Source organism: Arachis ipaensis, chromosome B6 (assembly GCF_059453495.1).
Source record: "Arachis ipaensis isolate K30076 ecotype BB chromosome B6, ASM5945349v1, whole genome shotgun sequence".
In the NCBI taxonomy this organism is placed as follows: domain Eukaryota; kingdom Viridiplantae; phylum Streptophyta; class Magnoliopsida; order Fabales; family Fabaceae; genus Arachis; species Arachis ipaensis.
The window spans coordinates 23,529,419-23,554,208 of NC_142441.1; the positions used below are offsets into that span (position 1 = coordinate 23,529,419).

At 37.6% G+C, this 24,790-nt stretch overlaps 2 protein-coding genes across 2 annotated transcripts; one reads left to right on the top strand and one right to left on the bottom strand.

The window, feature by feature from the left end:
* The first annotated feature begins 7,285 nt into the window (after positions 1–7,285).
* Positions 7,286–8,154, top strand: LOC107648088 (uncharacterized). Its single transcript, XM_016352096.3, has 2 exons — positions 7,286–7,312; positions 7,689–8,154. The coding sequence occupies exons 1-2, from the start codon at positions 7,286–7,288 to the stop codon at positions 8,064–8,066; spliced, it is 405 nt and encodes a 134-aa protein (XP_016207582.1). The 3' UTR covers positions 8,067–8,154.
* A 2,494-nt stretch (positions 8,155–10,648) lies between these two features.
* Positions 10,649–13,133, bottom strand: LOC148554884 (arachin Ahy-3-like). Its single transcript, XM_088490040.1, has 4 exons — positions 12,815–13,133; positions 12,181–12,473; positions 11,455–12,093; positions 10,649–11,286 (listed from the first exon to the last, which is right to left on the bottom strand). The coding sequence occupies exons 1-4, from the start codon at positions 13,101–13,103 to the stop codon at positions 10,897–10,899; spliced, it is 1,611 nt and encodes a 536-aa protein (XP_088346166.1). The 5' UTR covers positions 13,104–13,133; the 3' UTR covers positions 10,649–10,896.
* Between the last annotated feature and the right edge of the window lie 11,657 nt (positions 13,134–24,790).

Below are 24,790 nucleotides of genomic sequence, written 5' to 3' on the forward strand. Positions count from 1 at the left end.
CCTTACCCTGTAGGGGCCTTCCCAATTTACCGCCAGCTTACCTTCCCCTGGGGTCGGGACGCCGATGTCGTTGCGTCGCAGGACGAGGTCCCTTTCCTCGAAATCTCGTTTGAGGACTTTTGCGTTGTAACGCGGGGCTATTCTTTGTTTCAGCGCCGTTTCTGTTAGGTGAGCCATCTCCCTTGTTTCTTCAATCAGGTCTTTCTCGACCGCTTCGCTCATGCCCGCGAGTAGTAGTCGGGGGCTTGGTTCGCCGATTTCGACTGGTATCACCGCATCGACCCCGTATGTTAGGCAAAAGGGAGTTTCCCCCGTAGCGCTTTGCTCGGTTGTCCGGTAAGACCATAAGACGGAGGAGAGTTTGTCAGCCCAGTTTCCTTTCTTACTGTCTAGGCGCTTCTTTAGACCAAGAAGGACGACTTTGTTTGCGGCCTCTACCTGCCCGTTTGTTTGGGGATGTTCTATTGAGGAGAACTTTTGCTTTACCCCTAGGCCAGAGAGGAATTCCATGAACTTCTTGTCGGTGAACTGGGTCCCATTGTCTGAGATAACGACCTCCGGGATACCGAAACGGGTTATCACCTGCCTCCACATGAACTTCCGGCAGTTGGAGGACGATATCGTGGCTAGTGGTTCAGCCTCCACCCATTTGGTATAGTAGTCAATGGCGACAATGAGGTATTTGACTTGTCCTGGGCCGACCGGGAAAGGTCCCAGGAGGTCGATTCCCCATTGTGCAAAAGGTCGTGTAGTCGTTAGCGAGCTTAGCTCGGAGGCCGGCGCCTTGTGGAAGTTGGCGTTTTGTTGACACTTTGTGCATTTTCTGACGAATTCCTTTGAGTCCTTCATCATTGTCGGCCAGTAGTATCCTGCTCGGATGAGCTTCCTTGCTAGGGCTTTGCCCCCGATGTGGTGTCTGCAACACCCCTCATGGACTTCTCTAAGCACGTAGTCCGTTTGGTCGGGGTGCAAACACTTCAATAGGGGCTGGCTGAGTCCCTTTTTGAATAGTTGTCCCTGTATGATTGCATATCTGGCCGCCTCCCTTCTTAAAGCTTTGGCTGCTTTCTCATCTTCGGGCAACTTGCCGAGTTCCAGGAAGTTGGTGATGGGGTCCAGCCATGAGGGGCTCGACTTCATCAAGTGGAGGGCGACCGTTGGTTCCTTCACCATGCCTTGGATGAGCGACCGGTTACCCGATCCTGGCTTTGTGCTCGCCAGCTTCGACAGGAGGTCTGCCCGTGTGTTCTTTTCTCTTGGAACGTGCTGGACGATGACCTCCTGGAACTGGCTTGTCATTTCCTTAACCTTTTCCAAGTATTTTTGGAGGAGGGGGTCCCGGGCTTGGTAGCTTCCGTTTACCTGCGAGGTGACGACTTGGGAGTCGCTGCATACTTCGACCCTCGTCGCCCCGACTTCCCGAGCCAGCATTAGTCCGCCCAGGAGAGCCTCATATTCTGCTTGGTTGTTCGACACTGGGAACTCAAACTTGGTCGATTTCTCATAGATGACCCCTGCTGGGCTTTCTAAGATGACCCCTGCTCCTCCGGACGTTTGGTTGGAGGCTCCGTCCACATGAAGCCTCCACCGTGTGCCCGTTTCTTCGGGAGGGTCCCCTGTTACCTCCACCAAAAAGTCGGCCATTGCCTGGGCCTTGATTGCATGTCGGGGCTCATACTGTAGGTCATATTGTGAGAGCTCGATGGCCCAGGTCATCATCCTACCAGCCAAGTCAGGTTTTTGCAGTATTTGTCGAATCGCCTGATCCGTCCTCACGACTATACGGTGACTCTGGAAGTATTGTCTTAACCTTCGGGAGGACACTAGGAGCGCCAGCGCCAGTCTTTCCAGTTTGCTGTACCTCAGCTCTGGTCCCTGGAGTGCCCTGCTCACGAAGTAAACGGGCTGTTGGGTCTTTGCTTCTTCTGTAACGAGGACCGCGGCAAGCGCTTCCTCGGTTACTGACAGGTAGAGGTAGAGCGGTTCTCCGGCCCTGGGTTTCCCGAGAACTGGTGGTGCCGCCAAGATTTCCTTGAAGTGGTTGAATGCCTCTTCGCACGCTGGGCTCTTGCTGCCGATGCGCCGATGAAACGGGATAAAGCTGTCAATCTTCCGGCAAGTCTCTGGACGTCTTTGATGCAACCCGGACTCTTTATCTGAAGGACCGCTTGGCACTTTTCGGGATTGGCTTCCACTCCTCTTTGAGTGATCATGAAGCCCAGGAACTTTCCGGCCTCCATGGCGAACGCGCATTTGAGCGGATTAAGCCTCATGCCGTGTTGCCGGAGGGACGAGAAAATGCCGTTAAAATTGCTCAGGAGATCGTCGGGTCGTGCGGTCTTTGCGAGTATGTCATCCACATAGACTTCTACTGTTTTGCCCATGAGTTCGCTGAATATCTTATTCATCAACCTTTGGTATGTGGCCCCAGCATTTTTTAGACCAAACGGCATTACCTTGTAACAATAGATGCCCCCTGGCGTTATGAACGCCGTTTTTTCCTCGTCGGGTCGGTGCATCGGTATCTGATTGTACCCTGAGTAGGCATCCATGAAGCTTAGATACCTGTACCCCGCCGCTGCGTCGACGAGTGCATCAATATTAGGCAGGGGGTAGCAGTCCTTGGGACAGGCCTTGTTGAGGTCAGAGTAGTCCACACACATTCTCCATCTCCCATTGTGTTTTTTAACCAGAACTACATTCGACAACCAAGTCGAGTAGTCCAGTTCCCGGATGAATCCCGCTTCTAAGAGGCTGGCCGTTTGCTTGGCCACCTCTTCCGCCCTTTCCTGCGACATTTTTCTCCTTCTCTGGGCCACTGGTTTGGCTCCTGCCTTTACGGCCAGGTGATGCGACATGAGCTGGGGATCTATCCCGGGCATGTCAGCAGGTGTCCAGGCAAAGAGGTCGGCATTGGCCCTGATCATTTCCATCAAAGGCTCCTTTATCTCGTGGGGGAGGTTTCTGTTTATGAATGTGAATTTATCGTCCTCCTCGCCGACTCTGAACTTTTCCAAGTCTGCTTCTGGCTCTGGTCTGGGTTTGTCGTCTACCCTGGCATCCAGGTCGGCCAGGAAGACCCCTGACGCTTCTTTGGATTTTTTCCTGAGAGAAAGGCTGGCGTGGTCGCAAGCGACCGCCGTTTCCAAGTCGCCCCTGAGGGATCCCACGGATCTGTCATCGGTGATGAACTTCATCACCAGTAGTTTCGTACTGATAGCTGCCCCCAGGTCGTTAATGGTCTTTCTCCCCAGGATGATGTTATAAGCCGTCGAATCTCGTAATATTACAAAGTCTGCCATGACTGTTCTCCATCTTTGCCCTTGTCTCACAGAGGTCGGGAGTGTGATGATTCCGTCCGGCTTGATGAAGTGGTCTCCTAACCCTACCACACCGTGCTGGTGGGTCGTCAGGTCGGAATCTCTCAATCCCAGGGCATCGAAAACGTTTCGGAACATGATATTTGAGTCTGCCCCCGTGTCTACCAGGATTCGTTTGACGAGGCCAGTTCCGACCCTAGCCGTGATGACCATGGGCGGACTTTCCGGCACCTCGTCATAAAATTAATCAAAACCTTCAATTATGTAATTTAAATTATATATAAAACTCTTTTATCTTTAATTACTAGAACTTTGAATTTTAATTAAACAAGAACCATTAATCTCAGTAAATCAAAAATATCTAATTATAATTGAAATTTATATAAAACCAAATTAATTTAAAACTTGGAGTCTCATAATCTTTCTAAAAATAAAACCATATATATAAATATAAATAACTCATTATTTATTTTCTAAAAATCTGGGTCTTACACTCCCGGTCGCTCAGGTCTCTCCGCCAGTCTTCACAGCTTCCGGTCGAGATCAAGGTTGGCCCATCTTATACTTTGAACTTATATTCCTCCTGGATTTGGTTATTTTGCATTGCCTTCATTTTGTGTTAGTTATGAAATGCTATTTGGCTTGCTTTATCCCATGAGATTTTTATGGAGAGTAGGAACTCATTCAGTTGTCACTATCTTTATATTTGTTCGGTAGGTCGGATACCGGACGGTTCGGGTCAGGACCCTGAGGTCAACGCTTGGGATGGTGGAGAGGCTCGTCTGGTCGTGGTCTCCTGGTTCCGGGTGTGCGAGGTCCCGAGCACTTCGCATGGAGAGGGGGGTGCCACCTGCAAAGACACTCCGACGCTCTTGTCAGAATATGTGCAGGCGGAAGGGAGGTGGTGTAAGAATGTGACGTACCTCGGGGGGAGAGCCAGTCTTCCCCTTATATACATGTCAGTAGTGGGTCCCTCAAGTGGACAGGCCCATACCCTCAAGGACGCTGTCCCACGGCTGTGTGCAAGCCGTACGGGACGCGTGTCCGGGTCAGGTGGAGGACGCATTGCCGGGCTGGAGGGAACTCGGGTCGGGTTGACCCGCGTGAATTTGGGCCAGGCCGTAACAATATTCAAAATCTTTGAATTTGTTTGGCGCTGTTCTACAACTGGCGGTGGTGTCTCATGAATAAATGCCTTCTTAACATGCTCTCATAAAAATGTCAGTGTTAGCAATTACCTTAACAATGAGTTCCCTTGGGCAGTGACCATAAAAGGCTTGAAATCATGCTAATTATGAGCATTCTTTGGTCACTGTTTCTTCTTATATGGTTGCATAAACTTTTCTTTTTTGTTGAACTTTGACATGGTTTTATAAAGAGTTAAAAGCAAAGTAGTTCAAACATAGGTCAAAGCTTGATTGTTTAGTTTATTTATTATAGATTTAATTATTTTATAATGGGATAGATTTGATTATTTTAGTAGTTAATTATTTAATTAATAAAATATAACATATGATTATTGATTTAGTTATTTGTTCATTTTTTGGCATATTATTAATCGAGTGTATTATGGTATACTTAGGATTGGTTTGAGTGGTAAAAAACGAAATAAGTAACCATAAAAGTCATAAATTGATTTCTACAATTTTATATTAACACCGTATATCAAAATAGTAAAATTGAGTAATTCAGGAATAAAGGGAACTCCTTAGTACTCTGATTAATAGGTGCTATATAAAGAATGTTTTTTATTGTTAAACCATTTTTTATATTATATTAGAAAACAGAGTACCTAGTAGAAGCAAAAAAAAATGTGTATGTGAAGTGAAGTGCACTGTTAAAATAAAACACTTAATTATTCGATGGTTATTATAAAATAAGACACCTTTTTGGCCCCATGTACTGGTTGCAATGATTATAGCTAACACTCTAGGACATGTATGAAATAGTCAATGGAAGGAGCTAATTAAATTGGGATAGGCCATGAGTAATTTATATGCTTTTCGTTTTTCAAACTTGTACCTAAAATATGACATTAATATATATAGCCATTTGGTTTGTATTTTGATATGTGCATGGTGTTTTATTAATAGTGTTGTCTACCTAATATTTAATGATTCGGTCATATATACCTATAGGCATTTCATCGTATATATTTTCAAATATTCGCTGTGTATTTGGTACAAGATGTTCTTGAAAATTATTTAGTCACTTGTTTTCTTAATTAAATCTATTAAATTATTTAGTCACTTAGCCTTAAACAGTGTACGTGATATTTGAAACCAAATGCTATATATGGAACATAGCAATTAATTTGGAGTTGCCCTTTGCAATTGCTACAATCTTGAGTGTACTTAGTGCTTTTTTTGTTGAAATGGTTGGGAGTATCTTAGAGTCCTGGGCACCCAATTATAGTCTCACATGTATGTAATCTCATATCTGTATTTAAACTTGTGTTTTCTATATGGATTAGTCAATGAATTATATTTTAATTTTGGTTGTAACAAATTTACCAAAATAGAATGATAGGTGCTTTGACTCTTTTTTATTTTAATTTATTATTTGGTTGAAACAGGCGCCCTTTATCTCCTAAGATGGCTAGAAAAGGTCGTTTCACGAAAAAACTGAAAGTAGGACCAGGATGTCAGCAACCACAAACGGCTCCGCCTCCGGCCTCTGCTACCCACCGCGATGACTCTGAAATTCTCCCGGACAATGGTGATAGTGTCCCTCCAACTTCACGCCCGTTCCTTCCGCCGCGTAGTGTACCAAGGCCTGCTCCACAAACGAGCACAACTACCATTCAGAACTCGGAGCCAAGCCGTGTAAACTCTACGAATAATGCTAATGATGTAGATTCTGTTGATCAAGAAGCTGATGACTCGTTTGTTGATTCTAGCGCTCAGAATCGCAAAGGACGCAAGACAACAAAGTTTTGAGAAGTCAGGATAATCGGTAATTTAGCTATTATTTTTTATGTGTTCAACATGATGTACACTCTTGGTGATTATTCTTATTTTCGCATGCTGTCCACTACGGATAAACATAAGGTATTATGTTTGGCTTATAGATTCCGATGGCACAATCAAGCTAGCAAGACTAAGCATGAGGGAGGCCATGGAACGGCCTAACGGTAGAAAGATCGTCCTCAGGTTCAACAATGCAAAGCAAGCCATTGGAAACGAAGTTGGACTGTTGAGTGGCGTACTTGGTCTCCTAGGATCTAACTTTGGAAAATTTCCTATCTGTGAGGAAAGCTGGCGGAAGATTACAACTAAGGACAAAGTTTATAACGAATGTGTGAAGGTAAAAGTTTATATCCCCTTTGAAATACATATGCTCAATTTTACAATTTTTGACAAATTTTTGGTTATCTGTATAGCAAATTTTCCATATTGATGAAGATAGCGAAGGAACCATAAAAAAATATCTTGAAAAGTATGGGAAAGTCCTGGAAGGAGACAAGGCTGAGGTTGTATAATGCTTATTTCGAGCCAACGTTCACGACTGAACAAAATATTGAGAACCGTCCGCCGGGCATCGATCGAGAGCATTGGAGATGGTTCCTTGAGTATCGCGCCAACCTGAAACGAAGGTAATCTAGTATATCATTGGTACACAAATTTTATGTAAATTATTGTTGCATTGAGTCTTTTTAGATCATCTTATAATCGCCTTTTGTCTCTACTGGACCAATAGGAGAAGTGCAAGAAAAATGCGAAGAATCGATCAAAACAACAATATACCCACACGGCGGTTCAAAAAGCTTTGCACGACAGATCGAAGAAGAGGTAAATTACTTTTTTTGTTCACTCTTTGGACTATTTCCGTGACTTGAGGTTGCCTTGATTGTGTGGAGAACGGTAATGGCATAAAATTTGTTGATACAGTCGGAACAACAAGGGAGAATAGTCGGAAGAGGGGAGTTATGGATCGCAGTGCACAAAAAAAAGGACGGCTCCTACATGAATGATGAAGCAAGAGCAATCGGTGTAAGTACCACTATTTATAATTGATCGATAAAGTTATGACCTCAAATAGGGTAATAGTCTATTTTTCAATGTTATTTTATTTTTGTTCCTATTTGATGACTGGTTTGATACTCTACGTTAAAATGGACCAAGATACTTTTACAATTCATATTCCAGCTTACTTTAATTGTCATTGCTAATTTACCTGTTAGGTTTATAGACTTTTTGAACTTCGACGTAATTTGAAAACAGTTGGGATAGAATTTGAATGATTGATTTTCATTTATCCGTTACAGCTAGTTATAGTGGTTGGCATCCTATGTTATCATTTGGTGTGTTCTTGACATGAGATGGACCCATCAACAAAATTATTGTATTTGCTAATTTGTGTCTGTAGGAAAGAATTGAGGAGATCGAGCAACATGATGAGTCATCTAGGGTGTTGTCTCAGAATGATTCCATTGCTCAGGTTTTCGGAAAAGAAAAACCGGGTAGAGTACGTGGTGTGGGTTTTGGACCGACTCCTAGTCAGCTCTTCGGGCCAAATTCACATGGGCCTGGCAACGGAGTCCAACTAGAGGAGACTCAGAGGAAGCTGCTTGAACTGGAGGCACAGCTGGAAGGCGAGAAGTTAAAGAGGAAGGCGATGGAGGATGAGGCAGCAGCAGATAAGAAAAAGATGAAGGCGATGGAGAGTGCTCTGATTTATCTGTTTCAACGGCAGGGTGAGGAGCTGCCACCAGACATCGCTGCAGGGATGCGTTTCGTAGAATGATAGAGTGAATACTAGAATATTAGGATTGGAGATATGTTGCATTGAAGCAAACATTTTATTGAATTAGACTGAGCAACTCTTTGAAAGAGATTTCTTTTTGTTCGTATTTTCATGGATATATATATTTCCTGTTTTGCTTATATCTTGGATTTGTTTTTGATACAAGTTTAGATTCTAAGGTTGAAAATATTCAAACTTTAAAATAATAAAAGATATAAGGAGAATTATAAAAAATCATTGAATAATATTTTGAACCAATTTGGCGTTATTTATTGAAAGAGCGAAATTTTTATTTTTTTTTAAATTTCTGTTTACATAGCGGTGGTTTTAAACCGCCTCTATTTTGGTTCAATGATTGTAGAAACTTTTATAACTGGCGGTGGTTTGTAACTGTCGGCATCTCTGACAGAAACTACATTAACATTTAGCGGCCGTTTTAAAACCGCCGCTAAACGTGCGGCCAGTCAGACATATCAATAAACATTGCAGCGGTTAAAAAACCGCCGGTAAATATGAGGGAATTGTGTCAGCACAATTCGGCGGCGGTTTTCTGTTATTATGCCGTGAAATTTTGATTTAGCGGCGGTTATGCCAGTGGTTGCTGGAAATCGCCGCCAAATCCAACCGCGGCACCCATATCCATGGCAGACAGGTTAACCGCCGGAAAATGGTTTTGCGGCGGTTTAAAACCGCCGCTAATTCATGAAAAAACCGCCGCCAATTCCCGCCTCCCTTGTAGTGGATGAGTATACTCGTAAGTTTGAAGAGTTATGTCGATTCTAAAATGTTTGTCAAGGAGCACCAGCTACATTAAAAAAAGGGAAGTGCATTAAGTTCGAAGGAGGACTTAGAGAAGAACTGTTATCTCATGTGAGCCCGATGGAAATACAGAATTTGCGGAATTAGTTAATAAGAGCCAATTGGTGGAAGAATGTGTAAAGAAGCTGGTGACAACACAAACTAACCACAGGAACCTTCCAACAAGGGATTTCAATCATAACCTCGCTTCTCAAGGAAGAAACTTCAAAGTAATTCGGCATGCAGACTTAGGTAAACAGCTGCAACCTTACGAATTTGACCCCGTTACTGACGGTAAATCTGTCGCTACTCTGCGACGCTAAGTTTGACAGTACTCAGCGTTTTTCTTGTAGTGAATTGTTGACTAAATTTTATTATTTCTTACCGAATAGAACTGTATAAAAGAAAAAAAAACAAAATCATATTATCAAATAATGAAAAAAATGTAAGTGTTTAAATAGGATTGAATTTTTTTTTGGGTTAAAATCATATCATTAAAATTTAAGTTAGACAATAATTCGTCCATAAAATATATAAGAATGACTTTATTAAAGGATGTACCTTGATACACTAATGGAATAAGGTTGTAGCATGTTTTAAATATTCTATTTAAATATATATATTTTTTATTTTATAATATATATTTTTTAAATAAATACTATCATAATAAATTTTTTGATATATAAGTCAATAACATCAAACATTAAACCTAACTATCTAAAAGGGAAAAAAAGTTAAATGCCTAATTTCATAAATATTAACCAAAATGATGAATATTAACATTTAATCTAATTATCTAGTGATTTTTATAATTTGTAACAAATTATACCATAATTCATTAGTTAGGTTATCAAAATTTAAGTTAAATTAAAAGTTAAAATTAATGATGATAAGCTAACTAATTTTATATAATAATTATTAAACGTATTACAAAAAATAATTTATCCTTTATTTTATAAAAAATCGGATAGAATTCACCTTATTTTTATTATATTAGTCAAAATTATTGAAATATTAAACAAAATAACTCTATTTTTAATTATCAGATCATTATACTTTACCATAAAATAATATTACTCATCAACTTCACACTTAAGAATGCTTTTTTGTCTTGAAATTGGACCATTGTATTCATTTTTCAGGCCATTAATGAATGGATTGGATATTTTTCTTTTTGAAGAGAGAAAGTACCAACATTGCAGCAAACATTAATATAAGAAAAAAAAAAGATAAAAACTGTTAAAAATAAAAATATTTAAAATTTAATTAAAAGAATCTTTCAAATCAAATTCATAAAAAATTATTTTTATTAGATTTTATATTTGATTTATTTGACAACTTGTTATAATATTCGCGGAAGGTTGACCGTTTGATTCTTTAGGATTACTCTTTTAACCCAAAAAAAAAAAAAAAAAAAAAAGACCCACCTGAAATCTTTTATTCAGGCGATGCGAGAATCGATCTCTACACCCAAAACTTGACATCTTAAATGTAAAAATTGGATTTATGTTGGTAAGTCATCAATGACCATAAGCAAGGCTATATGTACCATGCATGCATGTTAAAATTGAATTGTCGCGATTTTATAGTGCGTGCTTGACTAGAAATCCTAGCAAATGGACTTTCGGAGTTTCCTAAATGAAAATGTGAGCATATTGTGTTGTTGATATTCTTTTCAAGTTTGTTTTATCAAAAAAAGAAAAAAGAAAAAAGAAAAAAGAAAGAAGGAGGAAACAAAGACAAAAAGAAAAAAGAAAGAAGGAGGAAACAAAGACAAATCTGGCTGCGTTAAACCATCCCTTCTTTTATTCAAGTTTTTCCCGCAAAAGGTTTTCTCCAGATCGATGCTGCTCATTGCACATACATTACATTCCGATCTTATAGCTTAAACAAAAAGGCATCAATGCCCCTTTGTATTCTTATTCACACTACAAAAATAAAACTACATTATTCTCGTTATTATTATGTATTATTCAGTTGTGGCAAAAAGTATGTATGTAGTGGATAACACACATACATGTCACGCTTGTTTTTAAGCCACAGCCCTCAGAGACTGTTCAGACGGTGGAACGAAGAACTTGAAGGGGTTGTTGTTCTTAAGCTGCCTTGCCTGCTCCCTTGGGAGGCCATATGAATTTGCAACCACCTCCTCCGGCAAGTTATCTATGAAGGAGTTTTCACCGGCTAGGTTGGCTATGCTGGGCCTTGAGTCTGTCTTGAATGCCACGTATTCAAAGTTCTCGCTCTGGGACTTTCCAGCCACGGCGAAGTTCTGTGGCACCACAAGCACGTGACCTTCTTGAAGCTCCTCGTCGAACACTCTGTCGCCGTTGCTGTCCACCACTTGCACGTGAGCCCGTCCCCTCAATGCATATATGATGCTGTGTGCGTTCGTGTTGTAGTGAGGGACAAACAATGCATTCTGCAATCACATTTCAATATGTAAATAAATGTCTAATGTAATCCTTTTTATCGATATTAATCAACAGTAGTTAACATTTTATTCTTATAGCATTAGTATTTAAAATTTAATACTTAAAAATGATAGTATATATTGCTAAAAAAACATAGAAAAAGAGAAAGTACAAACCCTGTAGAGATTTCCATATTCAGCACTAAGTCCAAGCCACCTAAGGATTAGAAGGTTGAGCTCGTTGGCAGTTTTGAGTGAACCAGCTTGAGGGTTGTAGATGTCAGGGGATCTGTTTCTACCAATGTTCTTTTTAAAACTTGCGGTGCAGATGGTCTCCTCAATGCCATTGCCGCTGCCTCTGCTTCCCCTGCCACGCCTTCTATCTTGTTGCCTCTCCTCTTCATCATATTCATATTCATCTTCATCGTATTCCTCTTCTTCGTCGGGACGTTCATACTGCTGCCTTCTCTTTCTATCTGGGCTCAAGATTCTGAGGCCTCCCCTCACTGTCACAATGGCTCCCTGTTCGTCACTCTCGTTCTCGCCTCTTAGGTTTTGCAATATCTGTCTGTCGTCAACCTGGAAGGCTTGTGCCAGGAACTCCGGCGTGAAGCCGCTGAAGATGTTTCCACCTTCGTTTTCTTGTTCTTGTCCTGCTCGTTCTCTGCGGCCGTGCTGTCCTCGAGGGCTAAATTCACGGTCTTCTTGTTTAGGCTGAGTTTGCGGGCTGTATGGGCTATATGGTAAGCTTCTTCGTCTGCTTTGTTGCTGGTATCTTAAGAACTCTTGCTCGTGGTTCCCAGCCAAATTGAATCTCTGTTATGTATTATTAATTGTCACCATTCCTTCATGATATATATGCACATGCCAAAAATAACGAATGAGATTGAAACATATATATACCCTGGGGAACTGATCAAGCTGGTTGTCGTTGTTGTTGGTGTCAGTAAGAGAAACAGCAACAACATCAGTGTCATGGTCGTTGTACATCCAGAAAGCAACACCGGTGGGAACTGCAATGAGATCACCCTCATCGAAACGGTGCACCTTCTGGTGACTATCCTGTTGCTGTTGGCTTTGGTCTTGTCCTTGAAAACGTCTTGGTGGTCTTTGGGACTGATGTCGGCGTCCTTGTTGTGCAGGCTCTTCATATGTGCTAGGACAACCAGGGAATATCAAACCAAAGTATCCCCTTCCTGTATGTCATCATATATATTTTATATGTATAAATTAAATTCACCAAATTAGCTATAATATTATTTTTGTACGAATGCATGTGTTATTTAACATATTTTTGATATAATATTATTTTTATATCATATTATTTTTGTACAAATGCACGTGTTATTTTACTCATTTTCGATAATTTTGATATATAAAAATACATGACTTAACATAGTTGTTTTTTTCATGTCAAACGGAAATTCTTATAAAATCTTAGTAAGTTTAGTGAGTGTACAAATTAATAATTAAATTCAATCATTTGAGGGAGAATAAAGAATAATTGACAATAATAATACGAAAAAGTAGTAATAACCTTGCTGGATGAAGATCTCCTGGGGAGCATTGGAGTAGAAAGGCCTCCGAAGGGCGTTGCGGCGGAGGACTAAGCGCGAGAGGGCGACGCCGGCGCATTCGAACTCCTGGTTGTTTGGGTTCCAAGTCTCAATGTAACCGCCCTCCGATTCAATGCGGTTGTCAGGCCTTTGCGCATTGAGGCGCTGGAACTGGCACGCATTTTCCTCCGGCTGCTGCCTGAAGGAGATGCTGCTAGCTCCCAGGACTAGAAAGCAAAAGCAAACAGAAAGCGCAAGCAGCTTACCCATGGCTGCTATTATTGTTATTGCTGTGGTTGTGATGAAGAGAAGAATGAGAAGCAAGTGATTTATAGGGGCGAGAGGGGGTGAAGGAAGGGACACGTAGGAGAGCATTTGTGACACTCTTCAGCATGCATGGCTATGGCACCCTTCCTGCGTTACACCTCACAAAGCATCTCTATAAGATCATCATAAGCATGCATCTGAGGATTTCTGCACAAAGGGGACCACGCATGCACGGCTTCAGTTCTTTTCTTTTCTTGCTGATGCCTAATTTTCCGGTTAGATGCATTGTTTAATGCAATGGAATACTCTGTTTTTCTGCAGCACCTGATGGGGCGCGTTACTAATAGTTTGAGTAGAAAGAATGCAAATTGAATTTGGGAACACCACACAACGATATGAATCATTAGAGTACTAGAATAGTTGAGTAATTTAAACATGAATAATGTTAGATAATTAATTTTTTTAATTAATATTAATTAATTTTTTAAAATTATTTTATTTATTTTAGATTTTATAAATTTTTAATCTTATATCTTAAGTTATAAATATTAGAGACCTGCTACACATACAAGTTTTTTTGGCATACAAGTTTATATAAGTTAATTATAACTCAATAAAATTTACTTTTATAATGCAAGAAAGAAAAGAAAGAGTTTGAATTATACAAAATTTATTAATATATATACCAAAAATTTTTAAACAATACAATATAAATGACTTGTATGAACTTGTATGTATAAATAACTTGTATGTGAAGAATAATTCTAAATATTAAATCTTAAAATTAATTAATGCTAGCTAGTTAATTAAAAAGTTAATTATTTATACTTTTTCTTAGTAGAATCACATAATTATTGTGCCTATCTATTTAGCTACCAATTCCACTATTATTAATTAGGTCTAGTGTTAAATAATGCTTCTGATTTTTTATTTATCTATTTTCTCTTATTTTATCATGTTTAATTGAATAAATAAACCATACACAAAAAATGAGATATTTTGTATAAAAAAGGATAAAAAATATTAAGTATGCACTAAAATTAGTTATTAAAATCAATTATATATATATATATATTATTTAATTTATTTTTAATATATATTTTATATTAATAATTTATTTTCATGTACATTTAATATATTAAAAAAAATTATCGTAAATTTAGTTAAAAGTGTTTATTATTGTAAATTTACAAATCTTGATAATTGATACTACTATTGAAAGATTAAATTTTGACCAAAACAATAGATTTGAAAAGATCTTCATTCTTTCTTTTCAATAGTTGAAGTTTTTTTTTTGTTTTTTGATGAATAGAGATTTGTTGTTGGACTGTCCTTCTGCCAGACTATAAGCCATTGTATTTGAACCCATGTAGTTTGCCACCAGGATCTTTTTCTCTAAGCTGTGAAGCTTGATCTCTTTAAGATCAAACTCTGATACCAATTGATGGTAATCAGTGGCTAAGAGAAGGGGGGTTGAATCTTAGCCCCTCTTTTTGCTGAATATTACTTTCTGCCTTTTAAGATAGCTTCAGGAGATATTTATGCTTTTTGTCTCATAACAAGTCAAGAGACATTTTCTTTTTGTCTCATAACCGGTTATGAGATATTTTTCAATTTTGTCTCCTACGCAACAGAATCAAAAATGGAGTAGATGAGAAAGAGAGAATCACACCCAGAAGTATCCTGGTTCAGCTGCTAAGTGCAATGCAGCCTATATCCAGTCTCCATTACAACAGTGACGGAATTTCACTATAATCAACAGATTACATACACCAATTCTTTCCTAGGAACTACCCATTCCTATCTGAGACAAGTCCAGAATCTATCCCCAAAACTGAACTTGACTCGGACAACTGCCAAGCTTTCAACCACAAAGTGCTAACCCAACTTGCAAGGGAACAAGTTTAGATTCTACCCCAACTTAAACTTGACTAGACCTCAATCTAGCTTTCAACCGCAAAGTGCTAACCCAACTTGCAAGAGAATCTCATCAGGATCATGACAAAAAAACAGAAATACATACAAAGAATTTCTGAGATAATAATGGCTTTTTCTTTAACTCTCTGCCTTGTTTCACTCATTGGCTTTTTCTTACAAAATCTCACATTTTGCCTTTTACCAATGAAACACAGACAGACTCACTGAGAAAAAGAAATATTCAATGAAAGCCATGAAGGAGAAGAATAAACAGCTCAAAGAGCTATGGGAACCCAAACGTGTGCTCTCACTCCTTGTCTTAATCCTTGGCCGTTCTCCCTTATTATAGAAGGGGAAGCTTCCAAGGTTGAAACCGGTTCAACCAAGCCACCAGCATCTTCTCCATCACATAAGGCCGGTTTGGATAGAGAGAAGAGAGAGGAAAAACCGAAAGTAAATCAACATGCATGTGCCTCTCTCTCATCCCTTCTTATCAAGCTACATCAATCTGAGCCCTCCATCTTGACTTTATCCCCAAGAAAGAATTCTGACCCTTGATGAACTCTTGATCTTTGACAGCTCCATCTGTTCCATTTTCGCTTCTTCATGCACGTAGCTACAGTAGCTACCTTCTGTGATGGATGAACAAAAGCGGAAACGAGCTTCACCCCAGAGATCTTCTTCTCTGACCGAAACGGATTGCTTCTACTTTAGGCATGGAGATCTTGAAGCTTCTTCTTCACATCTTGCCTTTAGTGGAAAAGATCTCAACCATGCCATGCTTTGGATCTTTTTTTTTTCAAAGGCCATCACCCTAGCCTTTTCTTCTTCCATTAGCCTTATTGTTGCTTTTCTTTGATAACTTGTATTTTCTTCTTCTTCCTCTGATGGATGTGACAGAATGCAAAGAGAGAGAGAGGAGAGAGAAGACACAAAGTTTTTCAAAGAACAATTAAATGAATTGAAATTCCATTCACATTACTCAAGGAGTGGAGTAATGTGTGGAACCATCAATGCAATTAACTCAATTTAATTTTCCTTTTCAGTTACCAAGGCAAGTAATTAAATCAATTGATTTTTGAGTTCGGTTACCAATGCTTGCAATTAACCAAGTTGAATTTTAAGTTCCAGTAACAAGTGGAGTTGGTAACCGAAGCATGCCTTTAATGAAATTAAACTCAATTGGATTTTTACTTCCATTAACCAAGAATGATAACTTTGACAATTTAAGTTCCCTTTGGTTTGTGACCACTGAACGGGTTCCTCTCTCAACCTTGGGTCAATTGTTTCATTTCATCATGGGCTTGTGATATGGGCCTCTTTGGATTCTTCTTTTAATATTCAGCCACTAGAAGTGGACAATTATTATTGGGCTGAAATATGTTTAGTAACAAAACTGGGTTTTTATCACTTAAGCCAAGAAACAATTTTATTTTTTACTTACACACTAAACCAAATCCATCATACAACCAATTGGAAGCAATTAACAAATTAATGATTTTTTAATTAATATTTTAATAATATTTGATCATCATAATAATTCAAGTTTTCCAAACTCAACAATCTCCTCCTTGATGAGAAACATTATTAAAACTGAATTGAAAGGATTAGGATTAGATAACTTTCCTTTGAAGATTTGCCAAAATCTGCCCATTTCTTTTGTTTAATGTGCTCTCCCTTAATGTGTGCCTGATTAACAAAATATTCAAGAAAGCCATCACCTGTATACAAGCTCTAAAGAGTTCCAAGAAGATAAAGATTTCAAAACATGAAACCTTTAAGATCGAGCCATTATTTTCACAACATGATCCAGACAGCACATATATGTATACTTGAGCAAATAAATTTTTCAAAATATAATTAGAGCTCAAGTTAAAATTCTCTAACACAGAATGCTCAAAATAATGAGCCAAAATAGAGCACAAATATGAAACAGAATGCTCATGTTCAAACAGAATGCTCATGTCGAAACAGGACAGCAAAGAAACAGTTTCAATTTAGCAATTCAGCCTTCTTTCATTTTTTCCCCCTTTTGTCATTAAGGAGGGACACATCATATGTCAAAAGTTTGCAAGGATCTTATCAATTCACAAAAAATCATCAGCCAGCCTTGAATCAAGCATGAATCAGAGCTAAACCAAAAGTTAATTAAATACTATTTATTCACAAGCTCAGATGCTAAGCTATAAACAATATTCACAACCAGATCAAACTACAGATTTTTAAACACAAATTTAAATAATAAATAGCAGTAAATTCAAATTATAAATAGCAGGTTCAAGCATTATCATCATAGATCAAGATAAAAACAAACAACAGTCTTTCAATTCAATTTTCTTTCTCCCCCTTTTCTCATTAAGGAGGGACACCTACATGGAAAAACAGTTCACCATATATGCAAAAAAAATGTAGAGCAGATAAAAGTGTAAAAGCCAAGCTACAATCACCAAATCAGAGTTCAACAACTAAAATCCAAAAATAGAGCAAACATAATGATAAACCAATATTTCAGAAATAGTTTTTCAGCAGCAACATCATGGAGCAGTCTTAGAAAAGAAGACTCAGATACCAAAATAAAACAAAAACTATAATAAGTATAAGCAATATTCATAATCAGACCAATATGCATACTCATAGCTGCGTGAAATAATAGTGTAAAACCAAGAAAATTGCAGCCAGTCTCAAGCATCATAAGTTCAACTGTTTCACTATAGCTGTTTAAATTTATTTTCACACAATACTTACTCCCCCTGTTGTTATCAAGAATAGTAAACCTGCACACAAAAACAGTTCAATATGTAATCCACAAGTGCAAAACAGGTATGAGTGTAAGTGTCAACAGAAGTTGTAAAATGTATCATAAAAAAAAACAGATTATAAGAAATCAGCTGCATCAAATTGGGCTAGACATCAGATCCCTCATCCTTGGTTGTAAGAGGATCTTCCTCTTCTTTTCAAAATCGTGTCCTTAGCTGCCTTTGTGCCCTTTTTCTTAGATTTCTTTACAGCATCACTACTCTTAAGATATAAAATTCTGTCTTGGGTTTCATTACTCAGATCGACACCAAAATACTCAAAAAAACAAGTTAAAAACATTCTATATGTAAGAAAAAATAGGAGTAGTGGAGAAGATGAGAAGTAATCATAATAACTGCTTTAAATGTTCCACAAACCAATTTAATAAAATGGGATTAAAAGAATTTTGAATTTTAAATACAATACGGGCAGTTTTAAACTAACACATCAAATAAAAATTGAAAAAAATTTGAAACTTATTTGACTTGAAAAAAGATGAATGCAAATACTCTTTTTTTTGTGTGTATGTAATCAAAAGAAGCAATGAGATCCACTTTATAAAACAAAACAACTTTCTCTTGGGTTTAGTGGTGGTTTTAAAGAAACACATTTGACCACCAAGAATTTAGTTCAGATCCAAATTCATTTAAAATTATCAACACATAGTTTGAACATCATAGAACCTAGAGGGAGTCATCATCTGCCCAGTTTTGTCTCCTTGTAACATGTGAGACAAAAACAACCAGAAAAATCTTTAAGCATATTTAATTCAAAAAAAAAACTTAGCAATCAAGAGTCCCTAGAATAGTTCTCAATTTCACAAATTGAATGTCAATTGTTCCCTTTTGCACATGTTCTTTTATGGAATGAAATCTTACTTCAGTGTGCTTAGTTCTTGAGTGTAAAATAGGATTTTGAAAAAATATTTATTGCACTCAAGTTGTCACAAAACATAGGAATACTATTGACTTGCAATTTGTAATGTGCAAGTTGTGCTTTGAACCAAGTCAATTGAGAACAAGAGGAAGTTAAGATATATTTAGCCTCAGCCGTTGACAGAGGTAGCTTGCTTCTTGCTTGACCACACATGGATTGTCCAAGATAACAACAAATCTCTGAAATGCTACTTCTATTCACACGATCTCAGCAAAATCTGCATCACAATATTCAGCTTATTTTTTTTTCAAGTTTGACCAGTTCTTTCTCCATTGCTTTCACCCATGAGGGATCTTCAAGAGCTTGCTTCAAATTGAGAGGTTCTAATTGGGACAAGAAAGCAACATTGTTTGCCTCCACTTGCTTCTTGCTTGAGGATTTAGCGGTCATGCCTTGTGAAAGGTCTTTAATGATGAATTCATGAGGGTAATTCTTTAAGAACTTCCATTCACGTTACTTTTGAGTTGAGGCTTCAGCTTGACCTTGGCAAGGTTCTGATGAGTCCATTGTTCTGGATTCTCTGGCTTGGTCAGGAGACAAAATGAAAAAGTCTCCTTCATTCACAGGAGCCATTTTTGGACTGATGATATCCACAGCTGGAACAGATTTGGGATCCGCTTGGTTCACTTGAGGATTTGCTTCTGTTTTACTTTCTGCATCAATTTTCTAGGCAACACTTGGAATGGAGTTAGACTCACAAAAAATAATATGTATGGACTCCTCAATTTATTCTATGTTCCTTGATGTAAACTCTATAAGCTTTACTAGTGGTTGACTATTCAACAAAGACACCTTTATAAGATTTTGGATCAAATTTTCTAAGATTATCTTTAGTGTTTAACACAAAATATTTGCATCCAAAAGTATGAAAGTACTTAAGATTGGGTGGTATTCCTTTTCAAAGCTCATATGGTGTTTTCTTTAAAACTTTTCTAATGATGATTTGGTTCAAAATATAGCTTCAGTCCAAAAGAATTTTGAAATTTCATTTTCACCAAAACATAGCCCTAGTAATTTCTTGAAGGCCTCTATTTCTTCTTTCAACAACTCTATTTTATTGAGGTATTCTAGAACATGAAAAATTATATGAAATACCAAATTCATCAAAGTGTTGTTTTCCAAACTCATTTCCATGATCACTTCTTAAGGAAATAATTTTCAAAAAATTCATTTTGAATCTTTTTGCATAGAGTTAAAAAATCAAGAAAGACATCATTCTTATGAGCTAAGAAAAGAATCCATCCAAACTTAATATAGTCATCAAACACCACTAAGCTATAGTGCTTACCACCAAGACTTTGAGTCCTTATAGGACCAAAAAGATCAATATGTAGCATTTTCACTGTTCTTTTGGTTGAGATGTCATCCTTGGATTTGAAAGAATTTTTTTTTTTGCTTGTTTACCCAATTGACAATCATCACAAGTGATGTCTTTGTCAAATTTTATTTTAGGAAGACCTCTAACCACATTCTTTTTCACAATCTTAGAAATTTAAAACATGTTTGCATGTCCTAATTTCTTGTGCCATAACCATTTTTTTATTCCAAAGAAGTAAAACAAGCTACATTTTATTCTTTTTAGTTCCTCTAAGGTTAGTCTATACACATTCTTGCATATTTTAACTTCAAATAAAATTTCACCAGATTTTTCACACACAACCAAACATTCCAATTTCTTGAGAATAGCCAAACAATATAAATCACACAATTGGCTAATGCCTAGCAGATTGTGTTTCAACCCATCAACTCAAAATACAACATCAATGAAAGTTGAGAAATTCTCACGGACCTTACCTATGGCCACAATTTTTCATTTACCATTGTCACCGAAAGTCACAAAATTTCCATTGAATTTACCAAGCTTGATGAAGAAAGTGGACTTCTCGGTCATGTGCCTAGAGCATCCCCTATTCAAGTATCACATGTCTTTCTTCTTCTTGGATGCTAAGTAAAACTGCACAAATCTTTTAGGTATCCAAACTAATTTGGATCCTTTGAAGTTAGTCCTTCTTAGTTTTCCAAGTACATTAAAATCACAAACAACTTTTTATGTTTTGTTTCCTACTCTTCTTTTGTCAATAAAGCATTAAGAAGAAGAGTGACCAGATTTATTGCAATTAAAACAGTGATTTGTATGAGCATGTTGCTGAAAATACTTTAAGACATGATGCTGATCAAAAGATTTGAATTTTCTGGTATTTGAAAGGGTGCATTTCTTTTGAAAGATCAATCTCTAACATTAGTACCTCCTTTTGTCAGAAACTTTAAACCAGAATTTCTTGACACAAATGGGTATCTAGAACGTGAGGCTCTTTTGTGAAAGAGAAATTTTCTAAAAACGTCTTCATTGTTAGAGATGTAACTCAGACCAGAGTTTATTTGAAGCAGGTTTAGGTTTTGAATAAGATGCATTTTTATAAAAAAAATATGGCTTTTCAAAATCAGCATCAATGTTAGATGAGTATTCAAGGCCAGATTTATCAAATGATGATTTTATTTTTGAAGATGATGTTGTGAATTTGCAAGTAATTTTTTATTTAAAAAAATGCATCATTTTTCATTACATACCATAAACCTGATTTTTCAAACAAAGTTCTTTGATTAGCAAGTAATTTGTCTAAGTTGCTTGAGTTATGTGCGAATTTTGCTAAATCATGATTCAAACTTTTGATCATTTCATTTAATCTTTTATTTTCAGCAACAGGTTTTTGAGAGAGATCAATAATGTGCTTTCCATTGAACATTTTAATTTCAGATTTAAAAAAATCTATTTTCTTTATTGAAATTAAAAGCACATTTGGTCTCCTTCACCCTTTTCTTTCAAAAACTCATTTTCAGCATTCAAAACTTCATTTTCAGATTTATATTTATTGTATTTATTCAGCAATATTTCAGAAAGGTGAGAGAGATCACTAATAGTCACATGCAAATCATCAAGAGATAAGTCATAAAAATTTACCTCTTCTTGTTGATCTTCTTCAGTCATGAAATAGATTTGTGCTCTACCTTCAGAGACTTCTTCCTTATCTGAGTCAATCTTGAGATCCTCCCAAGAAGCCATAAGTCCTTTCCTTTTTTGGTTCCTTTGAGTTGCCACCTCTGCTTCTTCCTTTGAGTTTCATCATCCTTCTAAGTTTCCTAGCAAAACATGCAAATTCGTAATCTTATAAACAGTCACTGGATTCATCATCTAATGATTCTGTGCAAGATTTAAGAGCCACTCTCCCTCTTTTTTGTGTCATCATTATTTTTTTTCATATGCTAGTAACTTTTCTCTTAACTCATTACAGGTTATATCACTTTCCACTCTCTTGTCAAGCTTCTCAAGATTTTCCTCACTAGCATCTGTTCGGAATGAGTAATCCCCATAGCTTTCAAGCTATTACTGATGATAAAGAATGTCATCAATTGATTCTCCATTCTTCATAGAGAACATCTCATACTATTTGCTCAGCATGTTAATGTTGGTTTCTTTTACTTGTGTGGTGCCCTTATTTGTGACTTGAAACTTTATCCCAGATTTTTTTTGCTGTTTTGCATCTTGAATCCTTCTGGTATTCCTTGAAACTGATTACACAGTTCAGCATGTTGAGAGCATTGGCATTTAGTTTTTCTTTCCTTTTGTCATCTTCATTCCATTCTGCTTCGACTTTGGGGGAGACAACACCACCAGCGCCATCCTTTGTAGGACTTGAGGACCATTTGTGATTATCTTCCACATGTTGTAATCCACTGACTAAGAAAAGATCTTCATTCTTTCTTTTCAATAGTTAAAGTTTTTTTTTGAAGAATGGAGATCTATTATTGGACTGTCCTTCTGTCAGAGTATAAGCCATTGTGTTTTAACCCATGTAGTTCGCCATCAGGATCTTTTCTTCTAAGCTGTGAAGTATGATCTCTTTAAGACCAAGCTCTGATACCAATTGATGGTAATCAATGGCTAAATAAAGAGGGGTTTGAATTTTAGCCCATCTTTTTGCTGAATATTACTTTCTACCTTTTAAGATAGCTTCAGGAGATATTTCTGCTTTTTGTCTCATAACAAGTCAAGAGACATTTTCTTTTTGTCTCGTAACCGGTTAGGAGATATTTTTCAATTTTGTCTCCTACGCAACAGAATCAGAAATGGAGTAGATGAGAAAGAGAGAATCACACCCAGAAGTATCCTGGTTCAGTTGCTAAGTGCAATGCAGCCTACATCCAGTCTCCATCGCAGCAGTGACGGAATTTCACTATAATCAACAGATTACATATACCAATTCTTCTTTAGGAACTACCCATTCCTATCTGAGACAAGTCCAGAATCTATCCCCAAAACTGAACTTGACTCGGACAACTGCCAAGCTTTCAACCGCAAAGTGCTAACCCAACTTGCAAGGGAACAAGTCCAGATTCTACCCAAACCTGAACTTGACTAGACCTCAATCCTGCTTTCAACTGTAAAGTGCTAACCCAACATGCAAGGAAATTCCCCCAGGATCATGACAAAAAAACAGAAATACATACAAAGAATTTCTGAGATAATAATGGCTTTTTCTTTAACTCTCTGCCTTTTTTCACTCGTTGGGTTTTTTTTACAAAATCTCACATTTTGCCTTTTACTAATGAAACACAGACAGACTCACTGAGAAAAAGAAATATTCAATGAAAGCCATGAAGGAGGAGAATAAACAGCTCAAAGAGCTATGGGAACCCAAATATGTGCTCTCACTCCTTGTCTAAACCCTTGGCCGTTCTCCCTTATTATAGAAGGGGAAGCTTTCAAGGTTGAAACCGGTTCAACCAAGCCACCAACATCTTCTCCATCACATAAGGCCGATTCGGACAGAGAGAAGAGAGAGGGAAAACTAAAAGTAAATCAACATGCATATACCTCTCTCTCATCCCTTCTCATCAAGCTTCATCAATCTGAGCCCTCCATCTTGACTTTGTCCCCAAGAAAGAATTCTGACCCTTGATGAACTCTTGATCCTTGACAGCTCCATCTATTCCATTTTTGCTTCTTCTTCCACGTAGCTACAGTAGCTACCTTCTGTGATAGATGAACAAAAGTGAAAACGAGCTTCACCTCAGAGATCTTCTTCTCTAACCGAAACGGATTGCTTCTACTTTAGGCATGAAGATCTTGAAGCTTCTTCTCCACATCTTGCCTTTAGTGAAAAAGATCTCAACCATGTCATGCTTTGGATCTTCTTTTCTCAAAGGCCATCACCCTAGCCTTTTCTTCTTCCATTAGCCTTACTGTTGCTTTTCTCTGATAACTTGTATTTTCTTCTTCTTCCTCTGATGGATGTGACATAATGCAAAGAGAGAGAAGAGAGAGAAAACACAAAGTTTTTCAAAGAACAATTAAATGAATTGAAATTCCATTCACATTACTCAAGGAGTGGAGTAATGTGTGGAACCATCAATGCAATTAACTCAATTTAATTTTCTTTTTCAGTTATCAAGGCAAGTTATTAAATCAATTGAATTTTGAGTTCGGTTACTAATGCTTGCAATTAACCAAGTTAAATTTTAAGTTCCAGTAACAAGTGGAGTTGGTAACCGAAGCATGCCTTTAATGAAATTAAACTCAATTGGATTTTTTCTTCCAGTAACCAAGAATGATAACTTTGACAATTTGAGTTCCCTTTGGTTTGTGACCACTGAACGGGTTCCTCTCTCAACCTTGGGTCAATTGTTTCATTTCATCATGGGCTTGTGATATGGGCCTCTTTGGATCTTTCTTCTTTTAATATTCAGTCACTAGAAGTGGACAATTATTACTGGGCTGAAATATGTTTAGTAACAAAACTGGGTTTTTATCACTTGAGCCAAGAAACAATTTTATTTTTCACCTACACACTAAACCAAATCCATCGTACAACCAATTGGAAGCAATTAACAAATTAATGATTTTTTATTTAATATTTTAATAATGTTTGATCATCATAATAATTCAAGTTTTCCAAACTCAATAGATGGCTTTATGGCCAATGGCCGAATGAGCACATTATAAACTAGCAAATCAAAGAGGACAAATGTGTGAAGAGTATTAT

What these genes read in the sequence shown, in the direction of transcription:
- LOC148554884 (XM_088490040.1), bottom strand. Translation starts at nt 13,103, where the DNA reads ATGGGTAAGCTGCTTGCGCTTTCTGTTTGCTTTTGCTTTCTAGTCCTG. An exon ending in GGAGATCTTCATCCAGCAAG is followed by an intron (nt 12,474 to 12,814) that starts GTTATTACTACT and finishes GATGACATACAG; the next exon opens with GAAGGGGATACTTTGGTTTG. An exon ending in AGCTTGATCAGTTCCCCAGG is followed by an intron (nt 12,094 to 12,180) that starts GTATATATATGT and finishes AATACATAACAG; the next exon opens with AGATTCAATTTGGCTGGGAA.
- LOC107648088 (XM_016352096.3), top strand. Translation starts at nt 7,286, where the DNA reads ATGAATGATGAAGCAAGAGCAATCGGT. An exon ending in ATGAAGCAAGAGCAATCGGT is followed by an intron (nt 7,313 to 7,688) that starts GTAAGTACCACT and finishes TTGTGTCTGTAG; the next exon opens with GAAAGAATTGAGGAGATCGA.